Below are 24,405 nucleotides of genomic sequence, written 5' to 3'. Positions count from 1 at the left end.
AAAAAAGGTGAGATTTAGATTCGATGTTTTGGAGAAACTTTTCACACTTTAGGATCATTTATTTATTTATTTATTTATTTATTTATTTAGTAGATTGATGTAGCTGTTCCAGATGTCTCAAAGCGCAGAAACTTATTTCCCAAAATGGTATTTTAAAATACTTAGAGATTGTAGCACTTCAAATCTCAGAGTCATTGAACCGGAAACTGTATTTCTGAACCAAGTGATGATTTAAAATAGGCTTTAAATAATTGTTTTCCAATATGAGAAGGAGAATAGTCGAAGGTGACCAGTTCCCAGCTGTGGCAATCAGTTCAAAGGTTTGGAATATCACTTTTCTGTGGTGATCAATGACTAGGAAGGTACATACTTCTGACATAGGAACTTTTATTTTCCTTAGGAATAAGTTTTTTGCCTTCAGTGACCTATGTTCCCTTCAGCTTTCCTCTGCTTTTTACCCAGAATTGACTCAAGGGTTGCCGTATATCTTCTGTAACGAAATGTAGACTTTCACATAGGCATTGCTCCTCATTACCAGAAACCGGCCTGGGTTTAGGAACATAAGGTGTTTGCATCACAGCAAAAGACATCAGAGGTAAAAACAAATTGATGCTTTTAACCAGTAATCTTAACGCACCATGTGGGATTTCCTGCCATATAGGAATATGTAATCAGATTATTCAGTATAGTAGTAGTAAAAGACCAGAAACTTCAGGAAATATGAGAAAATAACATGATTGTTAACTTCCTGTTTCCCAGGTATTTTCTTTGTAGCTTGCAGAATAAGAGCGATGTATAGTTACTGTCAGGATATCAGGTGTTTATTCAATTACTCCTACGGAGTTCAAAACCTGTACAGAATGGATATCTCCACCAATATGTAAATACATAGTGACTGTCTTTTTTTGCTATACTTAAATCTTGTCAATCTGGTGGTCTTTTTTTTTTCAGTCAGTCTGATACATACTGATTTGGGGAGTACTGGAAACTTCTGCAGGCATGGTGCTTGCAAAGCCTTTCTGAGACTCATAAGTTATTTTGTCCTGTGACAATTTATTTATCAAATATTTATTTATAACAATTGTCAAAATCCTTAGGGGTTGAATGAGTAAACCTGTGTGAGTCAAGCTTCTTTGACTGCCTATGAAACATTCATAGAGGAGGCTGTCTGTATGTATGTGGTTATACGTTGTTCATCCTGGTGTCATCTCCTGTGTGCAAGTAGATTTGAATTAAAGCAATGCTATCATCATTTTTTTCATTGTTGCTATTTTTTTTTTACTCTGTTGCCTGTTTAGAATCAACTTTGAAATTTCTATCTAGTCTATCATTTGTTTTAAAAAAGGGCTTCAGCAGGAAAGATTAGATAGCTTTATAAACTTCTGTTAAGCAGATGATTCTAAAGTTTTCTGAAGCTTTCAGGCCTGGTCTGTTACAAAGACCCGGGAGTACATTTATCATTTTTAAAATTAATTCAAACTATTGTGATGCATTTGTTAAATTGTTATGTAAACTACAGAATGTTATTGAATGAGAGTATTTATAGACTGAATTTGGAATTTTTACCATCACTCCAATATTGAGTAGCAATGTTTTTTCTGAATCAGCTAGATTCAAGCTCCATCTTTGACAGACCCTTGCTGGCTTGCTTGCAGTTTCTTGTCATGGTCCCCATACAGAATTATCTTGTGAGCTGTTGGAAGGTTAACCTGACTAACTGCAATATGAATCACAGCTCTTTGTTCTTTCTGAAGACCTTAAAATATTGAAACTTAAATATAAATATGATTTTTACTTCTGGTTTACATCCAGTTAAATACATGCAATTTATGCAGGGCAAACATTTAAAATAAGTACATAAAGCCTAAGCAGTTCTTGATGCTGTAACTAGGGCAGAATAGTAACGCAGTCACTTATAATAGTATATAATAGTTATATAGACAGTTCTTACTTAGTAGGTAGCATGTAATTTTTCATCATGTAAGAAGCATTATCTGAGGCTTTCCAAATCTCTTTCTTGTACTGGAACTTCACAGCATGTTTTGCCTTTGTATACTGTCTTTAGTTACCCAATTCTGACTGCATTCCTGTTTCTAATGTGATATATTCTAGACATCTTCTGAAAATATCTATTTGAAGTAAGAACTTGAGGCACATATTTAGGGTCTGCAGTTAAACTTATTTCTGCACATTGTAAATCACATTTACATCTTTTTAATAAAGACATAATTGTTGTGTTGTCCTCTATTGTTAAAGGTGGTTTGAATAGTTAATGTTATAAACCTATTAGCTTTAATGAGAGATCATGCTGTCTTGCTGTTATTATGTACCTAAAGATTTAAAGGCATTTTTTGTTGTAAAATTAGTCTGTCTTATACAGTTACATGATTACACCTATAATAAGACTGCTTTTTGGTAACAATTTTTGTTATAATTGATTTTGCTCTGAAATCACATCTTAAAAAATAAAATTTATGTGAGTTTTATTGCTTGACATCAGAGTAAGTTTGTTAAAATTTGAACTAAAATCAGAGTAAATGTCACTGAAAAACCATTCAGTATAATAAGGATCTTGAGTATTTCTCAGTACAGTCTTCTTTAAATGTTCTTGTGCCCTAAGTAGATAGTTTTACTCACGTGCATTCTGTGCAAACTGCTTACCCATTTATTCCAGTACAGATATGTAGAAAGGAGAGGGAAGCCAGTTCTCCTTTCCACCAGTTGATCAAGGTGGAATCTAGTGGCGTTTAATCAACAATGCTCCAATCTGAGATATTAAATATATATATATATGTGTTTACGCATGTATATATAAATAAAATTTAAAAAACAGCAATCTAATCTTAAATTGGTCATTATTCTTAGTTATTACTGCTTTTTTTTAATTAACTAAACCTCTTCTTTCAGTGCCAGTATACAACGGTTGACATGGCTCTTAAAATAGAGTGCAATGTGCCCAGTTAGCAATTATCACTGACTTCCATGTCAGCACATCCACCCTTCAGCAGACAGATTGCTGTCTTGCATGGGCTCCTTCAGCACAGTTCCCGCTACCCAAACCACGGTGGGGAATTTTGCGTGGATAGGAGGGAGGCCAATAAAATATTCAATCTTTATCAGAAATGGAAACCCAAATTAAAAGTCCTTTCTTTCAGTCCGTCTTGGAGCGAGTTAGTAAGATGATGATCTGAGTCATTAGGAAGAAAAAAAAAAGTTATTCAAAGAACAGGCTGAAGAAATGGACACACAGGAACCTCCTGAATTTCAGCAAGGGGTGGTGCAAAGTCCTGCACTTGGAGGTGAATAACTTCAGATGCCAGTACAGGGTGGGAATGCCCAGCTGGAAAGGAACTCTGCAGAAAATGACCTGGGAGACCTGGTGGACACTGAGTTGAACATGCGCCAGTAACTTTCTTGCCAAAAAGAAGGGTAACGGTATTCTGGGCTGCATTAGAAAGTTATTGCTAGCATGGAAAAAAAATTGATCCTTACCCTCACCTCAGCAATGATGAGGCCAGATCTGGAGTACTGTGTCCAATTCTGGGCTTCCCAACAACAGAGATCTGGACATACTGGAAAAAGTCCAACAAATGCCCACCAAGATGATCATGGGAGTGGACCACTTCTCCTATGAGAAAAGGCTGAGAGAACTGGGACTGGAGAAGAGGAGGCTCAGGGGGGTCTCCTCAATATCCATAATTGCCTGAAGGGAGGGTGCCAAGAGATGGAAACCAGGCTCTGCTCAATAGTGCTCAGTGCCATGGCTCAGAGGCCATGGGCACAACAGGTTCCCTCTGACTACCAGAAGCTCTTCTGTGCTGTGTGGGTTATGGAGTGCTGACACAGGCTTCCCAGAGACTGTGGGGTCTCCTTCGGGATCTTCCAAAGCTGCCTGGATGTGGCCCTGGATATCCGTGCTGGAACACAGCTGGGCCAGATTACCTCCAGAGGTCCTTTCCAGTCTCAGCCATTGTGTGATTCTGTGAAATGTTTTGAAGTAATGTGACCAGAGCTCAATGGATGTTTCTTTACATACAGAACTTCACAGGAGAAGCACTTCGGGGAAAAACAAAAGACCCTCTGGTCTCATTTGGGATTGGAGAATGATGGATGCTGCTTTGTAGTTAGGGTTAAGTTTGACAGCAGAAGTTGTTTCTCAGAGCATGCCATCATCTTCTTTGGGAGTGATGCTTACTTTATGACCAAGCTATAAGATTTATTCTTGTCATTAAAAACATTTGAAATTTAACTTTGCAACATTTTTTTCCTCTTTCTTTAATATCGTTTATCAAGTTATGGGTAAGTTTAGCTATTTTATTTTGTTTTATTTCAATTTTATAACAGCCTAGACAAATAAGAATTGTACAGAAAATAAAGCCTAAAATAATTCATTTGTAATTTAGATGTTCAGAATCAGAATGAAGGAAGAGTTGCTTAAAAATTATTAAAACAAACAAACAAACAAAAAAAACCAGCCAAAAAGAAAGCCAGAACAAATTAATTTCGCTTCCAAACCTCAAAATGCTGATATTGGTTTCAGTGTTGCTGGAAGAGGAAATAGCATTCTTTTTTTCTTTCTCTTTATATACTTCTGTATCTTCCATTATGGATAGGATTTATATGTTATTATTTTTTTGAAGAGATGAGCCCCCAGCTATGTATTTAAATTGAAATACTCCAAATAGAACTAATGGAGTAATTAAATATTTCCTTAACTAGTGAAATAGTTTATTATTGCATGTATTCAGTATGTCAAGAGTATAATAAGATTTGCAGTGAATAAAAGTTGGAGTACTGGAAAGGGAAAACACTTGAAATTTTGATCAAGATTATACACTTGTTTTAGTGACTGTGTTCTTGCAAAGTTCTTCTCATCTGTTTATGCATGTGGTGAAATATTAAACTTGGCACACTCGCTTCTCGTTATTATCCATTTGATTAAAGAGAAGGCGAATGTATTCTCTATTTTTCCAGTAGAAAATGGTTACCGAAACTCTCACTTCTGAAGGAGCTTTTATAGGTTATGATTATTTTTATATATCTCTTCTTTTTCCATTTATATAACTGTTCCATTTCCTGTGGAGTAACATTTTCTCCTAAATTGAGTACAGATTTACACAGGAAAAAAGGGGAAAATATACTCAATATTAATCATGATAAACTGAGACAAATGTCCTTGAAAATCTGTGTGAAACTTTATGCACTAATGTAAAATAAATAATGCAGTTCACAACATAAAAATTCTGAATAGTAAAAATGATACTTTCAGATGACTTTTCTTGAGATGTCATTGTTGCTCTTTACAATTTCACATATTCGGGATTCAGCTTGAAACATTTAGAATGCTATGTGTAAATGTCCATTTGATAGTTGTTGCCTGCGTATTTCACAGTATTAAATTTAAGCTGTCTATAGCTAACTGTAACTGTAGTTGTTTTTTCTCTTTTGTTGCTCTTAATAAATTGCGTAAGAGGTGGAAAGGGGAGGGAAAGTAGCTGAATCCAGCCTTGTGAGTAGGTGTTATTTAGTAGTCCTTTCATATGCTTTTTTTTTTTTTCACATCATAGTATTTTATGCTTTTCCATAAAAAACAAAAGGTATTTACGGGCTTTAAATATGATGCAAAACCAACCAAAAATATCAAGTGTAAGTAGTGTCTTTTGTGAATAGCTTCCAATTCTGTTGTTTTACTTTCTCATTTCAGTTAAGTGAGTGGATTTTTTTTTTCTTTTAAATAAAAATGTTTAAAGGTGTTTTAAACTCCTTTGTAATCTGATTTGACTGAGGAGTGTAAATTAGGCATCTCTGAACATAATAACTTGAAATTAAAAGTGTGATTACTTTAGAGCCAAAGTCTTCATTGATAAGAGATGGCTACACAGGAAAAAATGTAATTAAAAATGACTTCTAATCCTATTTTAAAAACCTTTTCTTAGAGCTTTCTTCCCATTTTTTATTTGAGTCAGCATATGTCTTCTTTTACTAATAAGTTAGGAATTTATTTCTGCTAGAGTAGAGGTAGGAAGTTAATTAAGTATGGGGAAAAGCGTTGTCATGCATGGCTTTGTACTTTGGGAAATGTTTTTATACCAAGAGCACAATGATGCATAGATTATGTGATTTGAAATTGAAGTTATGTAAATATTAGCTAAGTGCAATGGTAAGTGATTGTACATATTTATAATACATTTATTTTAATTCAGCAAAGAACACATGACTTTCCTCCATATATAACATGTAGCCTTGTGATTATTGACACTTCAGTTATTTTGGTCTTGCAATCAATAAACCTAGGATGTCTTTGCATGTCGGATATTGTGCAAAACTCTGGTAACTCCAGTATTGAAAGAATACATTAGGAGAAGCAAAAAATACAAGTTTAAGAAGGTGATTAAATTTGAATTTGAGATGAGGAAAAATTTAACAAAGAAAGATGGCTCAGCTTAGAAAAGAGATGACCGCTTTTATTGAAGGTAAATGTGAATGAAATGGAGTGTGGCAGAAACAGAATGTGTTAGAAAGCATTTCTTCTTTGTTTTTAAAAATGCAAGAGCTAAAGGGCTGAAATGAAGTCTTGTATACATAAGAGATGTAGAACAAAATCTTTTTACACAGAACATGAGAAAACTGAGGGACTCATTGATGTGGGATATTAAAGGTCCCAAAAGTTGAGAGTTCAGAAACTAATCAGAGAAAATCATAGGAGGAAATCCATCAACTTGATGAAATGAATGCAATAATTCCAGATGTGGAAACTCTGGATTCTCAAATGGTATGAGGCTGGGACTCTATAATGGAGAAATTTCAGTGTATGCTTATCTAGTTCCTATATTGTTTGTGGATAATTTGCCACTGGTATAGGTTAGACCTCTTTTGCTGTCCTTTTATTCCTGAAGAGTTGTTCAGATGGTAATACAAATTATGGAAATTGTGCAACATTGAGATAAACAGTTTCTTACTGCTTGGATCTCCTACTGTAATTATTTCCGTATGGAAATTTCTTTAGAAAGGTGTGTATTTCAAGTGCTGAGATACCCAATGTAACAAACTAATTTCATGGCACTAAATAACAAAAGCAGAGGAAAGCCACGTACATAAAGTAAAAAATGATTTTTCCATTATCATCTTGGTCAGAATTGCGTAATTACTCCCGATCTCTTCTAGATAACATGAAAAGTATGAGCAGTTGTGCATGAAATGATTCAGCTTGGAAAGCTGAAAAGTTACAAAACTTTTCTCTCTGACTGACATATTATCTAATGTGGTCAGTTATGTTCTTTTTAATTTCTTCCTTAAAATTGTCTTTTGTGGGCAGAGTTGCATAACTGACCTCTCCTATTTTGCTGAATAGTTCCGGTCTTTGCTCTTGACTTCTGCAAGTTAAATAAAAGGTTCTATTGAATAAAGATCTTCACATTAATACTTAATTAAATAAAATAACAGCAAGACGGATGCAATTCTGGCTTTGTAAAACAGCTGTCTCTTATGTGGTTGTGGTTTCAGGTTTTATCCCTAAAAAAGTCTTAAAATGTTAATGACAGCTAAAGCCCTTTGGAAAACCAGTGAAAGCAATTATCAAACACTGGCCTGGGAGTTATTTAGAAAGAGAAGTAGCTTAAAAGAGTCTTTAAAGTGCTATTACTGTCTTTTATCTGTATCCTTCTGGCTTGTGAAAACATGGAAAATGTAACAAATAGCATCTCTTCTTGAGTTTCTTCAATAAATGAAATAGTATTGAGTGACTTGGGTTGAAAATTTAGAAGATGTTGTTTGTTATGAAACAAGCTTCAAGCTATGAAAATTGAACAGCCATAGCAGTTGTATGGCTTTTAATTCCGAATCATTTGCAAATGACACTTTATAATACATTTGTGTGTGTATTTTGATGGTATTCTTCAGTATTTTATCACATATCGAATAGTGTTATCAGGTATCTGAAAATTACTGATGTAAGCAATCAGCAGGATGTTGAGAATTAAGGCCTTTTTGCAATCATTAAGCCTCCTACTTTTTAGAAAGACGAAATGGAGTGTAAAACCACTGTTGAGTGCCTCTCACTTCAACATTATTTTAGATCAGGCATCCCCAGCTCTGTTATTCTGCACTATCACTCTGTCAATAGCCATTCATATAAACAAGATAATTTGTCACTTTTTTGTACTAATTGCAAAATGACTCTATTATAACCAAACTACTTGGAATTGTTCTACTTTAAGTGTTGCAGAAACATGACTTACAATTCTTAGGTTTTTCAGAATTCTAAAGCATTTTATGACAAGAGGGAAACGTTTCAGTCCTTAATAAAATCAATTAAAAATCCTAAAGAAAGCTAATTCTAATATGAAAGCTACCTTGGTTAAACTTTTTTTTTTTTTTTTTTTTAAAGCTTAAGTATTCATGCTCTTATAGGATAAAAACTAGGTTATTGTTTTGGTGGTGACACAGAAATACTGGGAGGATGACTTCTGTTTTGATGGTTTGGGCTAAGTACTTGTTAAATGCCTTGATCAGTCTTCATTTCTGTCAGAATTCACTGGATTGCTGTTCCAACTCGGTGTGAGTAAAATTTGATGTATCCCAACGCTTTGAACTGCCTCTTTTTGTATTGCTTCTAAGGTAGGATTTTTAAGGAGTTGCAGTCTTGTGCTGAGGAAGCTTTTATGAGATGAGATATTTGACCTTTATCAAGACTAATTTCTGTCCCATGCTGAAATCAAGCATACTTTAAAGTTTTGTGATCTGAACTTTTGTGTTGAATAGTCCCCATTGTGTGTTTTTTTTCTTTCTTTTTTTTTTTTCTTTTTTCTTTTAAGCCTCAGTGGTACTTAGAAAAGGTCTGGCTTTGTGAAGTTTGTGTTTAAAAAAAGCAGAGGAGTTGAAATTATTTCAGCAAGTGATTAAGCCAAACTGTTGGCGCTATCTGTAAGTTAGTCTTGCCATGTATGCGAGCATTATTGATGCTTGCATCAGTAAATTGTTTATACTGGACTGCAGTTAAGCAACCATTGTGTTTGATGCTTTGGTTGATAACTCACTTGTATTACAAAGAATAAAGTATAGCAATGTGCCCGTAATTCTAATTTTAAGGTAACATACCTCTCTACATTTTTTTCTCTTATTTCACTTGCAGATCTGCTTGTCATTCAGAAGAGCCAATAAAAAGTGACTTTTTTTTCCATTGCAACCTTTTAAATATTATATTTATTAAATTATTGTGTTATATTTATGACCTGGATAATTAAGATGAGAGTAACTTAGTATGCGTTGCCAGTTTCAATGTACTGCAGTGCTGCAGCATTCCTACTACAACAAATGCAGTTTAAACCATGCCTTGATATTGTCTTCTTTTTAGATAGACTGTCATTTTCATCTATTAGAGCTTATTTTTCTCGTGAAATTTCAGCTGAAAAATGTTGACAATCAGATACTAAGTTTGACAAGAAGCAACACAAAAAAATGTTTTTCTCCCTTTCCTGCCTCTCAGTAGCTTATAGTTTTGGTACTAAGAATGGATGAAGAGAGTCTGGAACAATAACTGACAACACATACAAGTCAGTTTAAATACAGAGAAACCTTTGTTCCGTAGATATATTTCCTTTAATACTGTTTCTTTTGGGGCAACTTGCTGAAATGACTTAACATTAACCTTCCCATAGCATTATCATTATTCATACTTCAGCACTGACAACCTCTATTTTTTAGAATGCATAAAATAAAACCAGTCTTGTGTAGAAGTACTTAGGGATGTTGATTGATAAAAACCAGTACGTATGCTTTTGCAACCCTACCATAGGGTTGTTTTCTGCGCTGTATCAAAGGGAGCACAACTGCTTGTTCAGGGAGGTGATGCCCCCTGCCTCTATTCCAGTCTCCTGACACTCCACTTGGAGCACTGCGCTCAGCTACATAACGAATACATTGATCTTTTGGATTGGTTTGAAAGGAAAGTCCCAAGGATGATCAAAAAGCTGGAACACCTCTCCTGTGTAAACAGGCTGAGAGAGTTGGGGTTGTTCAGCCTGGGGAAATAAATAAATAAAAATGACAGTTCTTGTAATAATTTTTACTTTCTGGTTTGTATCCCAAGAAAGCTAATGTCAAGGAGACAACAATGACAACAGCAGGACATTGATAAGTAAATACAAAGTTAATCTTCATTGCTTACAGTCATTGTTCTTTCGCAATTTATGTTATCTTCTAGACATTTAAAATACGTTTTTTGATTTCTCTTCATACCTGAGGAAAAAAAAAGTGAGAAAACCATAGGTATGTAAACCAAAACTGTTTACTCACAGAAAATGAGGAAGTGCAATGAAGCTGAAGCACAAATCTATGGGGAGCAGCTGAGGAAACTGGGTGATTTTTCAGTCTGGAGAAGAGGAGACTCAGGGGAGACGTTACTGCTCTCCACAAATGCCTGAAAGAAGGCTGTGGTGAGATGGGGTTGGCCTCTTCTCCTAGGTGATGTTAATAGGATGAGAGGGAATGGGCTCAAGTTGTGCCAGGGGAGACTCAGGTTGGATATAAGGAAAAAATTCTTCTCAGAAAGAGTGGTAATGCACTGGAGCAGACTGTCTAGGGCAGTAGTGGAGTCACCATTGGTGGAGGTGTTCAAGAAATGTGTAAATGTGCCATTAAGGGACGTGGTTAGTGGGCCTGCTGGTAGTGGGTTGATGGTTGGACCAGATGATCTTAGAGGTCTTTTCCATCCTTAATCATTATATGATTCTGTGATTGTATGAGATGTTTTCCCTGGGTAATAGTGATGGTACATGCAGACTTGTATGAAATGGGGAATAAGCACGCTCCATACAATATTTAGCAGTGTTGTGGGTTTGGTAGAATTCAGCAGGTCATACTCAAAGTTAGTTGGGATCATAGTCTTCATCAAAATTATTCATGCCATATCAGATTATGGCTTGATAGTGTGTAATTTATAGTTTTTCCTTCAGTAGCATATTAAGACCACTTATACAAGATTCATATGAGTTTGTTGAACCTCAGTGCTGATCAGTGGGCAAAGCTCTCTGTATGAAGTAAATGTAAGGGCAGAGGCCCAAATTTTCAGATAGTGGTGAGCTGATCTCCACTAGTTGCTCACTCACCCCCTATCCCTCCACCAGTGCAATTGGGGAGAGAATCAGAAGACCCTACCTACAGTTTCATTTCTGAGCATTACATGATATAGTATGGAATATCGCTTTGGTTATTTGATATCATCTTTCTTAGCTGTGTCCCCTCTTTCCCACCTCCATGGTGTTTGATGAGAAGGCTGTGAGAAACAGAGGAGGGACTTGATTTATGAAAGTCCATCTCAGCAATAGCTAGAACATCAATGTGTTATTAGCACTGTTTTATTCACAAATCTAAAACACGGTTCTATATATGCTTCCATGACAAAAATTAACTCCATCCCTTGTAGACTCAGGAAACAAATCTATGTTCCTCTTCACTGAAAGAAAAACCAAAGAAATTAAAGGCAAATCTTTCACTAGAACAATATTTTGTTTGCATTATAACGTGCTCATGTTTGAAGTACCAAAAGTAATACTGAATGCATTATTTCATTCATATTTTATCTGCACATATAAAGGAAACTTGGAAGTAGACTTTTTTTTTCTCAGAGTACTTTAAAGTTGTCAATAAACTAATTAGATAGTACCCATTTAGTATGCCACAGCAGTGTGCCGCTATACATTATTCAGGGTAAACAGTTTTGAATCTAGAATGAATGAAGGCACCTTTAAAAAGAATACAGTAATGTGGAAAAAGAGATGCCGCTGTAGCAATTCACATATGCTGTCATTTGTTTATAAACCATACTGTGAGCACACTGGGCGAGATTAATCTGGCATAACTTTAGATGCGTCTTTTTGAACTAGCTCTCCTTTTAAAGTCAGTTAAAACTACTACATTGCCATGGTAAGAATGGTTTGATCCTAATGTTGCATCTGAATTCAGTGAGAGAATCGCTTCTCAGATTCACCTTTTATTTTCGATTGATGGTAAAAAGCGCTTTGAAAATGCACTTTGGTCACTACAACCCTGTGCAGTGCTACAGGCTTGGGACAGAGTGGCTGGAAGGCTGTGAGGTGGAAAAGGTTCTGGCAGTGTTAGTTGACAGTTGGCTGAACATGAGCCAGAAGACTGCCCAGGTGGTGAAGAAGGCCAGCAGCATCCTGGCTTGCATCAGAAGTACTGTAGCCAGAGAGAGCAAGGAGGACATCATCCCCTTGTACTCAGCACTGGTGAGGCTGCACCTCGAGTACTGTGTTCAAGGTTTGGGCCCTTCACAACAAGAAAGACACTGGGGCCCTGGAGCATGTCCAGAGAAGGGCAGTGAAGCTGTGAAGGGTCTGGAGGACAACTCTTACAAGAAGCAGCTGAGGAAACTGAGATTGTTCAATCTGGAGAAGAGGAGGCTCAGGGGAAACCTTTTCATTCTCCACAAATGCCTGGAAGGAGGTTGTGTCGAGGTAGGGTTCGGCCTCTTCTCCCAGGTAACAGCAATAGGACTAGAAGGAATGGCCTCAAGTTGTGCCAGGGGAGATTCATGTTGGATATTAGGAAGAATTTCTTCTCAGAACTTGTAATGATGCACTGGAGCAGGCTGCCCAGGGGAGTGGTGGAGTCAACATAACTGGAGGTGTTTAAGGCAAGTGTAGATGTATTACTTAGGGGTGTGGCTTAGTGGGCAGTACTGGTGGTAGGTGAATCTTTATGATTCTGTAATTCAGATTTCTAAAGAACCCTGACAGTTAATGCATTTTATATGTACGTATGTGTATATGTGTGTGACCAGCGTGTGCACTGGCCGCTGAGAAATTTCATTTAGCATTCTAAGCACTTTTACGTGGAGAAATCTTCATTCATGCAGTTGAAGAATAATCCTTATAAAAACCCTGAATTAATTCAATAGAAATTAAATGTTTTTGTTAATGACCTGAAAATAATAGCTTTTTTTTTTTGCCTGGGACCACCACCTCTTTTGTCACTAATGTGTTTCAGTGCTTGAATTGGAGGCCTATCTTTATAAAAGAAGCAGTATTGATCTGACTGTATTTTGAACTCACTGGTGATTACAAAGTCAATGCAATATTGTTTTTGTAGAAAAGATGTTCCAGTTTGAACAAGTATTATTCTGGAATGTTATGTGATGACCACTGTTAATAAAGGTAGAAAGATTACTAGTTTTAACGGTGAATTAATTTAGGATTTTAAGAGATTGCCACTTCTATCCCAGCTGGTTATTTCTGTCCTTTTCCCTTGGAAATTTGTGCCAAACCCAGACAACTGTTCTGTAATACTCAAGAAATATATGAACATTAGGGAATGGGAGAGAATTAATGAATTTGTTTCACTGTTTGTTTTCAAACTGATTATCTCCTGTACTTCCAAGGCAAAGTTGATTACCATAATCATACACATATATTTAAACCTAAAGTGGTTCTCACAAAGTAGCCGAAAACAGATGAGAATGCTTGTCATATTGTCTGTGATATGTCCTGATTATTCTTGGCTTTAGAAAACATAGAGCAAATGTGGTAGCAGTTAATTAGGAGAGGGAAGAATGGAGTGCTTTGGTATAAATCTGACCTGGATGTTCTAGAACTGTAGTAATATTACCATTGTGATAGTTTAATTCTTCGATGGCATTGGCTGCCTGGTATCATGGAATTTATATTCTTCATTTTGGTTTATATGAACACAGATAGCAATCTAGTATGAAGGAAGCTAGAAAGATGTGCTACTTTGATGGCAATGAATAGCAAATTTAGAGATGGAAATGTTTAGATATATGCTAATATACTTTAATCTTGGCTGCTATATAAAGAATAAATCTGTGTTAGTGTAGGTGGAAGAAAAAGATGTGTTAAAAACTTGCTTTTGTTGCTGATAACTACAAATTTCACTTGAGTTCAGATAAAAATGGAACTGAAGAACTATCTTTGCTTACTTGAAAATGTTTTCAAATTAAATACAAGACAGGAATCATAGAATCATACAATGGGTTTGGTTGGAGGAGACCTTACAGACCATGTAGTTCCGACCCACCAGCTGCCACCCACCAGCTCGGGCTGCCCAGAGCCCCATCCAGCCTGGCCTTGAACATCTCCAGGGACGGCAAATCTACAGCTCCTCTGGGCAGCCCGTGCCAGTGCCTCACCACACTCTAAGTGAAAAAATTTCTTCCTAACATCTAACCTAAATCTCTCGTCTTTTACTTTAAAGCCATTCCCACTTCTCTATCTCTATCAGACCATGTAAAAAGTTTGCCCTCCTTCTCCTGGTAAGCTCCCTTCAAGTACTGGAAGGCTGCAGTGAGGTCTCCTGGGAGCTTTCTCTTCTCCAAGCTAAACAAACCCACATCCCTTAACCTTTCTTCACAGGAGAGGTGCCAGCCCTCTGATCACCTTCATGGCCGTCCTCTGGACCCACTTTAACAGGTCCATAACCTTATGTTCTCGAAGCCCCAGTACTCCAGATGAGAATTTACAAGGGCAGAGAAGAGGGGGACAATCCCCTCCCTCTCCCTGCTGGCCACCTGTCTGGCTTTAGTTGGCCTTCCAGGCTGCAAGCAGCCACTGCTGGCTCATGTCCAGCTCATCGTCTATCAAGACTCCTAACTCCTTATCCTTGCACAAGTCCAAGTACATTACATCAGTTGTCCTTTCTCTGTCCACCGATGCTGTCACTCCAAGAAGTCCAAGATGGTTATAGATTGCACCCTTGAATTCATCATTTCAACCAACATGATATTTGAGGAAACAAAAAGCTGTTCAGGAAGTTTTATTAACTAACAGTAATTATGAGCTGTACAGGTTAGTAATTCTTTAGATAGCAAATCAAAGAAGGATTAGAAAGATATGTGAAATTTTCAAAGTAACAGAAAAATGCAATTTAGATACCATGAAAATTCTTCCAAAATTTGAGTGCAGAACATGGGAAAGTAGGCTATTTTGAGAAATTTGTGATATTTTATGTATTGGCATGAAAATAAGTGCAAGGAAAAATGTTTTAATTAATATTCCTGTAGTTCAAATTTTGACATTTTATTGTTTTGGGTTTCTTTTTTTTTTTTTTTCTGGTGTGTATTTGTGTTACTGAGCCATTTTCTTTAGCACAGTGCACTCAGTGTTTTTGTTTTTACTGTAGCAATATCAAATGCCTCTATGAATGTTTTCTTGCATCTCATGTAATTATTAGGATTCCTGTATTTGACTTTTTTTCCTCTTCTTATCCGTACTACAGATGAATTTGTGTTGAAAACCTCTGTATACCCAGGGGTTTGGTTTTGATTTTTAATAAAATCATGCTAGAATAACTTCTGACCTATACGTTGAATTTTCATCAGAATTGCTATCATACTGATGATTCATTTGTATATTTCTTCAAATATTGCCAAATTTTCTATCTTCTGTTTATTTGATATTTTTTCTAGTTTGGCAGCTATCTTCAGTGTCTTTGTTTCAATCTATTCTTCAGAAATTCAGAATCTGATTCTGAAGGCTTCTGATTTTTAAAACTGTGTAAATATTTTAATCCTAGATGTTCAAGCACATATTTTACTCTGTTTTTTTTAATTCATCTGAATATATTGTCAGATATATGTAGACAACTTCTGTATTTTGAGGGACTATTTAACCTTTGTTCAAGCCAAATGGGGGTAAAAGAGCAGCCTAAGTTCTGTATAGATGTGGAAGCTTATGAATAAACACTTCTATTGCATATCGTAATGAATGGGAGAAGCTTGCTGAGGAATGGCGACAGCATTCAGAAGAATGGAGAATGAGTAATGCAGCTGCCTTTGAGGATGGTGGCGTGGGTTTAAATTCTTGGAGCAATTTGCAAGGCGTATCAACCTGTCATTTTAAACAATCGTAGGACAGAGAAGATAGCCTAATTTGCAATAGCTGCTAGTTCAGTACTTCTTCGTGAGGAGCTATGTTGTTGGCCATATTCATCTAGCTTGAAACTGGGGTGTGAAATTAGTTTGCTTCTTCATTTATTACAGCTTTGCTGTGAAAGATGCAGAACAGTTTAAAAGCAATGTGTGACCTTGGCAAAGTACATGCAATAAATCAAGATACTTAATCACAGTGAAAGCGTAGTCTTTACTGAATATTAAATGTTCATTTGAAGAATGCAAAGTAAGACTGAATGTTTGACATAACAAAAAGATTGTATTTAATCTATAAGATATAGAAAGAACACTGATTTATGGTGTAATCTACTAGCTACTGTAACGATTTACTTGTATTCATACTGTACTCTAGCTGAAATCTGTCTTAAAACAGAAGTCTTCTGCATGTTGTGTTAAAAATAAGCTATGTGCTGGCAGTAAGATTTAACTCTTTATATGTGGTATTACAGTCAGAATTGTACCCAAGTTATAAAGTTGCAAGTTCATTATGAATTTTTCCAGTTACTTACTGACAGTCTTTAATGTCATTTAGTTGATTAAAATAATACCCATATTGGCTCCAAGCTCCTTTCTGGATGATAATAGTGAATTTCAGAGTCATATTGTAAATGCGGGGAAAATTATAAAAATACAAAGTGGTACAAGTTTGCATTTACTAACCTTGAACTGTTATTACCTGACCACTTGTTATCATAAAAAAAAAACTTTTCAGCTCTTTATAGTTGGTGTTTTTAAACAGCATTAAATGATTTTTTGGTTCTGCAGCAAACTTGGCCCTTTCAATAGTATCAAAGCCTGTTATTACCTTACTCTACTGGTAGTACTCCACTGATAACTTGTCTGTGTTGTAAAGATTGGTTATTCCTCTTCTTTTCTTATTATCTTTTCCTGGAGAAATGCAAGTATAGAATTTTGTTGGAATTTTTAATATTTTTTTTTGTACTATTTTTTTAAAATTATGAATGTTCTAGTTCTTCTTCTTGGCTGACATATATTGTATTTTCCACATTTTAAAGCAGAGGCAGTTGCTTGTACTACTTCTTGAACATTAATCATTTAATCATGGTATTTTATTTGTCTGTTCTTCATTCCTGTTCAGATTTTCTTAGTCATCTTAAAGTTTTCTTTGTGGTGACTTTTAACATTTTAAATTTATGTTGATTATTGGGACTGCATCTTTAAGAAAAGCTAAAACTCTTTTTTTTTTCTTTTTTGCCATAACTTCTAGTCGGTTAATAAATTTGTTTCAATTATTAAGGAAGTTGATTTCAATAACTGTGAGCATTTTTAGTGCTCTGAATATACTTTAACTGTTGAGTGAAATGAGGTACATTTTCGTGTTCTTTGTGGTGAAATAAGCAGCCACTCTGATGACAAATGGTCAAACACAGTCTGTAGTCCTGTAGAACACTTCTTTTGAAGTCAATTTTAGCAACATTCAGTTTATTTTTGACTCAGATTCTCTGAGGTGTTTTACATACATAGACATCTTGTTTTTAACAGAAGTGACAACATAATTCAGACTGATTCAGATCTGACAACGCTTCAGATTAATAATGAGCTCTATTTCAGTGTTGTAAAGTTTACATATTAGTATATTAATCTAGCGAGAAAAAACAGCCTGAATAATTTTCATAGAAACAGAATGGTTTGGGTTGGAAGGGACCTTAAAGATTCTGGTTCTGACCAGCCCAGGATGCCCAGGGCCCCATCCAATCTTGCCCTGAACACCTCCACACCTGGGGCACCCACAGCTTCTCTGGGCAGCCTGTGCCAGTGCCTCACAACCCTCATAGTGAAGAATTTCCTTTCCTAGCATCTAACTTAAACCTTCCCTCTTTATAGTTTTAAACCCTCTTCTGTCACTACACTTCTGATAAATAATCCCTCTCCAGCTTTCCTGTATGTCCAGCAGTAGGTACTGGAAGGCCACAATGAGTTCTCCTCAGAGCCTTTTCTCCTCCAGACCAAACAAGCCCAGCTTACTCAGCCTTTCTTTGTAGGATAGGTGCTCCAGCTCTCTGATCATCTTTGTGACCTCCTCTGGACTTACTCTAATGATTCCATGTATTTCCTTTGCTGGGAGCTCCAGAACTGGATGCAGTACCACATGTGGTGTTTCACGAGGGCTGAGCAGAGGGGCAGGATCACCTCCCTCCATCTGCTGGTATGGAGATCACCTGGTCCAACCCCTTGCTCAAATGGGACCACCTAGAGCAGATTGCCCAGCTCTGAGTCCAGGTGATTTTATCTCCCAGAATGGAGACTCCACAGACTCCATTTGCTCATCCTAGATTTCCTGCATGGAAAGATACAGAAATAAATTGACACTTCCACTTTCAGGGCTCTGGAGCGTGTCCTAAAAGCCGTGGAGCATGTCCAGAGAAGAGCAACAAAGCTGGTAAAGGATCTGGAGCACAAGTCTTGTGGGGAGCAGCTGAGGAAACTGGGGATTGTTCAGTCTGGAGAAGGGGAGGCTCAGGAGAGACCTTATTGTTCTCTATAACTGCCTGAAGGGAGGTTGTGGTGAGGTAGGGGTCAGCCTCTTGTCCCAGGTAACAGTGATAGGACGAGAGGGAATGGCCTCAAGTTGCACCAGGGGAGATCTATTTTGGATGTTAGGAAAAAACTCTTCTCAGAAAGACTGGTAATAATGCATTGGAAAAGGCTGCCCAGGGGAATGGTCAGATAACCGTCACTTGGAGGTGTTCAAGAAATGTGTGGATGCTGTAGTAAGGGACATGGTTTAGTGGGGAAATATTGGTGATGGATGGACAGTTGGGCTGGAGGATCGTGGAGGTCTTTTCCAACCTTGGTGATTATATGATTCTATAAAGTGCATAATTTCCTCTTAGGATAGGCATCTAAAGAATTTAATTGGATGCCATCTACAAGTACCTGCTTTACCTCTGTGTGATTATGAAGTAATCTCAGAGAGACTCGTCTAGACGGAGAGAGATATGAAGTTAACTGAGAGAACAAACCAGATTGCTGGTGAAGTGTATACAAATCACTGTTATTTTTAGGAATAGAAACTCCATTTATGTTTTTTGAAAAGTATGCTGTTTTTCTATGTAAAACTATTTCATGATTTAAAAAAAATGACCATAGAAATACTGTTTTCTTCCTTTTGAGAGTTTGATTGCCTTTAGTGAATATTATATGTTTACCAGATGTGCAGATATATGATATGCAATCACAATTTCTAAATTAAAATACTAAATTTAATTAGGATAATAGTTTTATCAGAATGTAATTAAAAGTAATCTCAGGTACTAAGGAGGACATCAGTTTATATATTTAGTATGTTGGAAACTTTTATGTTATAAAATTATACATTGGTTATTAGTACTTAATTCATAGAGAAAAATGAATTTCTAAGTGGATGAGAAGCATGAGTGAGGGTAGGAGCCAAAGCTGATCCTTAGTTGTATTAATTTTCTGAAGAGCGGAACTGAAAGAAGAAGACTGAGTATTTTGATAGCTTTAAGTATCAGAAAAGGGTTTATATATTATTTCATATTGCTTCATGCTTGGAGTTTAATTTGAAAATAATACAAGCTACTTTTAAATAAGCAATGAAATAGCCTTGTATTAAAAATCAGTATTGAAATTATGTATTTGGAGATGAATTCTTTGAATATCTTTAATTTAAAATATTTTTGCAGTTTTAATTATACACCTTCCTGGAACAAACAGAAAAGATTATCTTACAATTATTTTAGAATTAATTTAATTTGTTCTTTTGCCTTTCTGAATTAGATAATATATTTGCACTTACTGAAATTCAACACTGGTACTTTCAAAATTCAGCAGTCATACCAGGGTAAAGTAGGGTGAGTAAGAGACTGGCTTTCTATACTTCAAAACTGAATAATGTTTCTGCCATTAAAGATCATTATTTTTTAAGCTAAGTTTTATATATATTTCAGTAAGATGTTCTGAGATAATCTTTTTAAAATTACACAAGTGGCTAATGGATTGGAATTGATGACATGGTGACTTCAGTTGTCCGAAGACATACGTGGTCTTGACTATGTTTTTTTGCAAATTTCTGCTTACAGCATTTATTTTTTCTCCTAACTAGTTGTGCTGCTTAGTTAGAATTCAGGACAATGGGGAAGTATCCAGGTAGACAGACATCAGGCTGCAGTTTTGTCAGTATTGCTGTTAAATTGTTCTTCATTTGAGTGCTTGTTCCTCTCCCAGTGCCATGTCTCCTTGCATCAGCAACAGGTTCACATGGCCACATGATGAATTGTTCTGTGGTATAATTAGTAAGCTTTCCATTGTCCCTTTAGTCCAGAGCAGTTCCCTGGATGGGCAGTAAAGGCTTGACAACGAGTAAAAGTAAATGTTGTGTTATATCAAGTGGAAATATAGCTAAGTTATTTTCAGTGTCTTTTTTATTTCGGAGTAGACAAGTGTCTCTTAACAGAACTACGGGAAAGCTTCTGTTTCTCTTTAGGTTTTCAGTTTCTGTAGCTTCTGCCTTACATCACTCTGGGCAAGGCTGCTTTTTCAGTTACTTTTCATTAAGGAATATTTTAAGTATGTTCTGATTGTATTTCATGGAAGTGTTGTATTCATCACTGTGACAGAAGGGAAGGTAATATATTTTTGCTAGTAGTGAGTAGATTTTGTACAAGGTATGTTTTGTGTAGCATGATTGTCAGTTTGCTGTGACATCAAATTGACCAAACTCAATTGATCACTAATTGATCATATCTGTGAGTTTCTCTGTCAGAATTACCTTCCTTGTAGAATTGTAGAGAACTGAGAATATTCTCAGTTGGAAGGGGCCCACAGGGATATTGAGCCCAACTCCTGGTTCTAAAAAGGACCACAAAGGAAATATTCAAACCATATTTCTATGAGTGCTTAAAGGCTTCTTGAACTTCGACAGACTTGGTGCTATTACTATCAAACAAAAAAAATATTTGGTATTGGAGACAATGCAGGTATGAAAGACATTAAAGCTATCACATTGTAATGCTGTTCTCATTTTCTTTTGCAGCTGGTTGGTGGTGAATTTGATCTAGAGATGAACTTTATAATCCAGGATGCAGAGAGCATTACGTGCATGTCAGAGCTTTTGGAGCACTGTGATGTAACGTGCCAGGCTGAAATTTGGAGTATGTTCACAGCAATTCTACGTAAAAGTGTCCGAAATTTACAGACTAGCACGGAAGTTGGCTTAATTGAACAGGTACTGCTGAAGATGAGTACTGTGGACGACATGATTGCAGGTATAAATCACCAACTGATAAAGTAATCCTTACATTGCTGAACTGTCAACTTTTTGGGAGTATAGAGGGTTTGGGGATGTTTTGTTTTTTAATGAAAGTAATGTTTTGATTAGTAACTCCATTGAATCAGATTTTTTTTTATTAATTTCAGAAAAAATGAAGACAAGAATATATATTCATAGTCTGAAATACATGTAGATACTGTCTAAAATGATTGCCTGTTTATTCTTGTGAGAAGATAGTACTTAGTGATAAAATAAAGCAATCTGAATATAACCAAAAACAGAACCTGTTAGACCTTCAAGATAATATCTTACTTCTGACGGACATCGATCATTTTGAATTATTCAGATATTTAAAGTATTATGATCTACTTTAAATATAAGCCACATGTGACAGCATATTAAATTATGAATAGTTTTAAATGCTGGATTTTGGATTTTATTTCTGTACTTCGTTTCATAATATATAGCTGTGATCACACAGCTAAATCATCAGTCAGCTATGGTTGTTTTTAAAGGCCTATAATTTTTTTATAGCTTAAAAAATTACCTTATTTATTCACTGAAAATAATTGATGAAGTTCTTTCACAGACAAGATTTTCAGATTACTTTTGAAGGAGTTTGTTATTGTATACTACATTCTCTGAGTAGTAGGGTACAGATTATAATCCCAAATGATTTAGTTAGAGGAGTAGGTTTGGTTATCAAGTTTAAATATGCCAACTAAGCTATATGTGATTAGTATTTATGTACTCCTTCTTTTTCCTGGGGGGAAACTTAAGCACTTACTTCCTTAAGTGTGAAGGTAATTCTTCATTTTTATATACATTTGGATTGATAGCAGGGTACTTAAGTTGTGAGGCATTTTTGAAAGATTGGAGTTTTGTCTGCTGTAATTCTAACTCTTAAGATTTTAGTTGATGATCTGATTCTTGACATATATATAGGCTTTGTGGAACAGTAAACCAACAAGGGTTACAGACCAGAAACAGGAAGAGGATAACAGCAGCATGAAATATGGATTATTCCAGGATGTTTTTGTCTTTGTCTTTTTTCAGTAAAAAGGTGTATGTAGTAATAAGTATTTGAGAAGTCTTACAAATGTATGTGGAAAGGCTAAAACCAGAAGAAGTGTTATGTTAACTATTGTACTGTGAGATTCAGAGTGATATATGACAGATCATTAGATTCGCAGACTAATGATTTGCACTGAGAATGTTTTGTTTCCAGGACTCGCATATATGTCAGAGTAGTATGAGGGGAAAGATAATATTTATTTCTTATTAAATATAAGGCATCAGTTGATGAACATAGACATTCCTGTCTTCAAGTTTTATCACAGTTTTGTTCTTAGAAATCAATAATTATACTAATAAAATTCTTCAATTTGAGGTCCCCTAGACAGTACTTCTGTATATGGCGTACATACCTGTGATGACGTCCTTACTAGAGACAAATTTTTCAAATTGCTAAGCTTCTTGTAGATGTCACAGATCAAGAGAGTATAGGATCTGTCTTCCAGGAGCACTTGGAAACTGAAAAACACTTTCAATTTGCAATTATTAATATAAATCAGGGGTAATACCTTGATAAAGAAGTCACGCCTCTTTCCCATTATATTGTTTTTTTCTGAGAGTTGTCACACAGTACTTCAGAAAGATACTTTCTGTAGAAGAAGCACCATAAGCTTTTCCTGCTGAATGCTCACATAGATGAGGAGAACACATATTTAGTTTAAAAAAAAAAACACCTGAGAATTGGAATTCTTATGACTTACTAGCTCTAGAATGTGTATCTGCATAGCTTTCTACATATTATGAAATTAAAAGAGATTTAAGAGAACACCACACTGTTGGTTCTTTGAGAACTTTAAATAGATGAGTGTGGGTTTTATGAGAAATTTACTAAGAAAGATGAGAGAAAAAAAAAAAAACAAATTTCTCATTTTAATTTTATCTTGTTTCTGGGAGCAACTCACCACAATAATGAATGGCAACAACTTTGGTAATAAAACGAAAGCAGTAAACATGGTCATCTAATAAGCAATCAGATTGTAGTCACTTAATGACAAAATGCTAAGACATTGATCTATTTTTTATTCTGATCTTAATCTAAGATAACCAAGATAGGGTCTGAACATACCTGAGACAGGTATTATCCATTATGTTCCAACAGTGAGAGCAGTCTTTGAGGGTCAGTCTAAGTCTGAGGCTACTCTCCTCCTGCTTTATGAAAGTAAGAGAATGGCAAATAAACATGTGAGAAAAACTTGGCTGTCCATTCAGATGAAGACTATCAAACTATGAGGCTTCTCAGTGCTTTAAATATCTCACTTCTTGAGATTTTGCAGATTCTATGGTAAGAATAAAAACTTAATCAGTGCCAATTGCTGTTCAAATGGGTTCATTGCTATTTGTATTGTAATTTGTTTTCCTGAAGTATCACCTATCACAAGTCATCTGTGCACTGTGATAATCTGTTATACTAAGATAGGGGCTGATCAGACATTTTATCAATAGTGTAGGCAAAAGATTACGGAAATATTTACTTAGGTGATTGGCAGACATTGCTATTAACAACTGCACAGGGTTTCTCTCCTTTCTTTCTGTTTGATGAATAGGGATGCAGATATTCTGTTCCAAGAGACTCCTTGAGATAACGTATCTATAGTAACTTAAGAGAAGTCTGAAAGGTGAACATAACCCTAGCTCATACTCAGTGGATGTGTCTCCCTTGAGCCCCATTTTATTTTCTGCAGTTCTGCAGTTTAGGTATTTGTTCTGGAATTTCTGGAATCAAATTCTTAACTATTGAAACCGTTCCTGATTTCTAAGCAAAATGTTAGTTTTGAACTGTTCTGCCCTTAACAGGCTGTTAACAATCATTTATCTTCCAACTGGATCCATAAGAAAAGATTCTAAATTCTTGTATTCTCTATGCCAGTCTGCAGAACTATGTCTGCTTCGCAAATAGAGCTGAAATTCTCCATTTCGTGGCTGCCTGTTATTTAATGTTTAAGGAGGCGTGAGGTAGTTTTCCTGAAGTTGCATTCCCAATGCTGTTCCATATGTATTCTAAAGTTAATGACACACCATCCAGTGAGATATATACTGTTTACTTGAGAGACAGGCAGGCTCTTTTACCATTGTATTTTAGAATGAAATGATTGAATTAAGCATTTCTTCAAGGCTTCTGATGAATTGGTAGAGCATATATAAACTGCTTAGC

The 24,405-nt window shown here is 35.8% G+C and overlaps 1 protein-coding gene across 8 annotated transcripts in view; it reads left to right on the top strand.

The window, feature by feature from the left end:
- NBEA (neurobeachin) overlaps positions 1 to 24,405 on the top strand; it is a 470,888-nt gene that overhangs the window by 57,388 nt on the left and 389,095 nt on the right. For all 8 annotated transcript variants that reach the window (XM_015277560.4, XM_040704875.2, XM_025153000.3 and 5 more), the window contains exon 2: positions 20,943 to 21,174. In XM_015277560.4, the coding sequence (XP_015133046.2) occupies positions 20,943 to 21,174 (232 nt within the window). The remainder of the gene's footprint in view (positions 1 to 20,942; positions 21,175 to 24,405) is intronic.

The sequence above is a fragment of the Gallus gallus genome, chromosome 1, assembly GCF_016699485.2.
Source record: "Gallus gallus isolate bGalGal1 chromosome 1, bGalGal1.mat.broiler.GRCg7b, whole genome shotgun sequence".
NCBI classification, from domain to species: Eukaryota; Metazoa; Chordata; class Aves; order Galliformes; family Phasianidae; genus Gallus; species Gallus gallus.
This window is presented reverse-complemented; position numbering and strand designations above follow the sequence as displayed.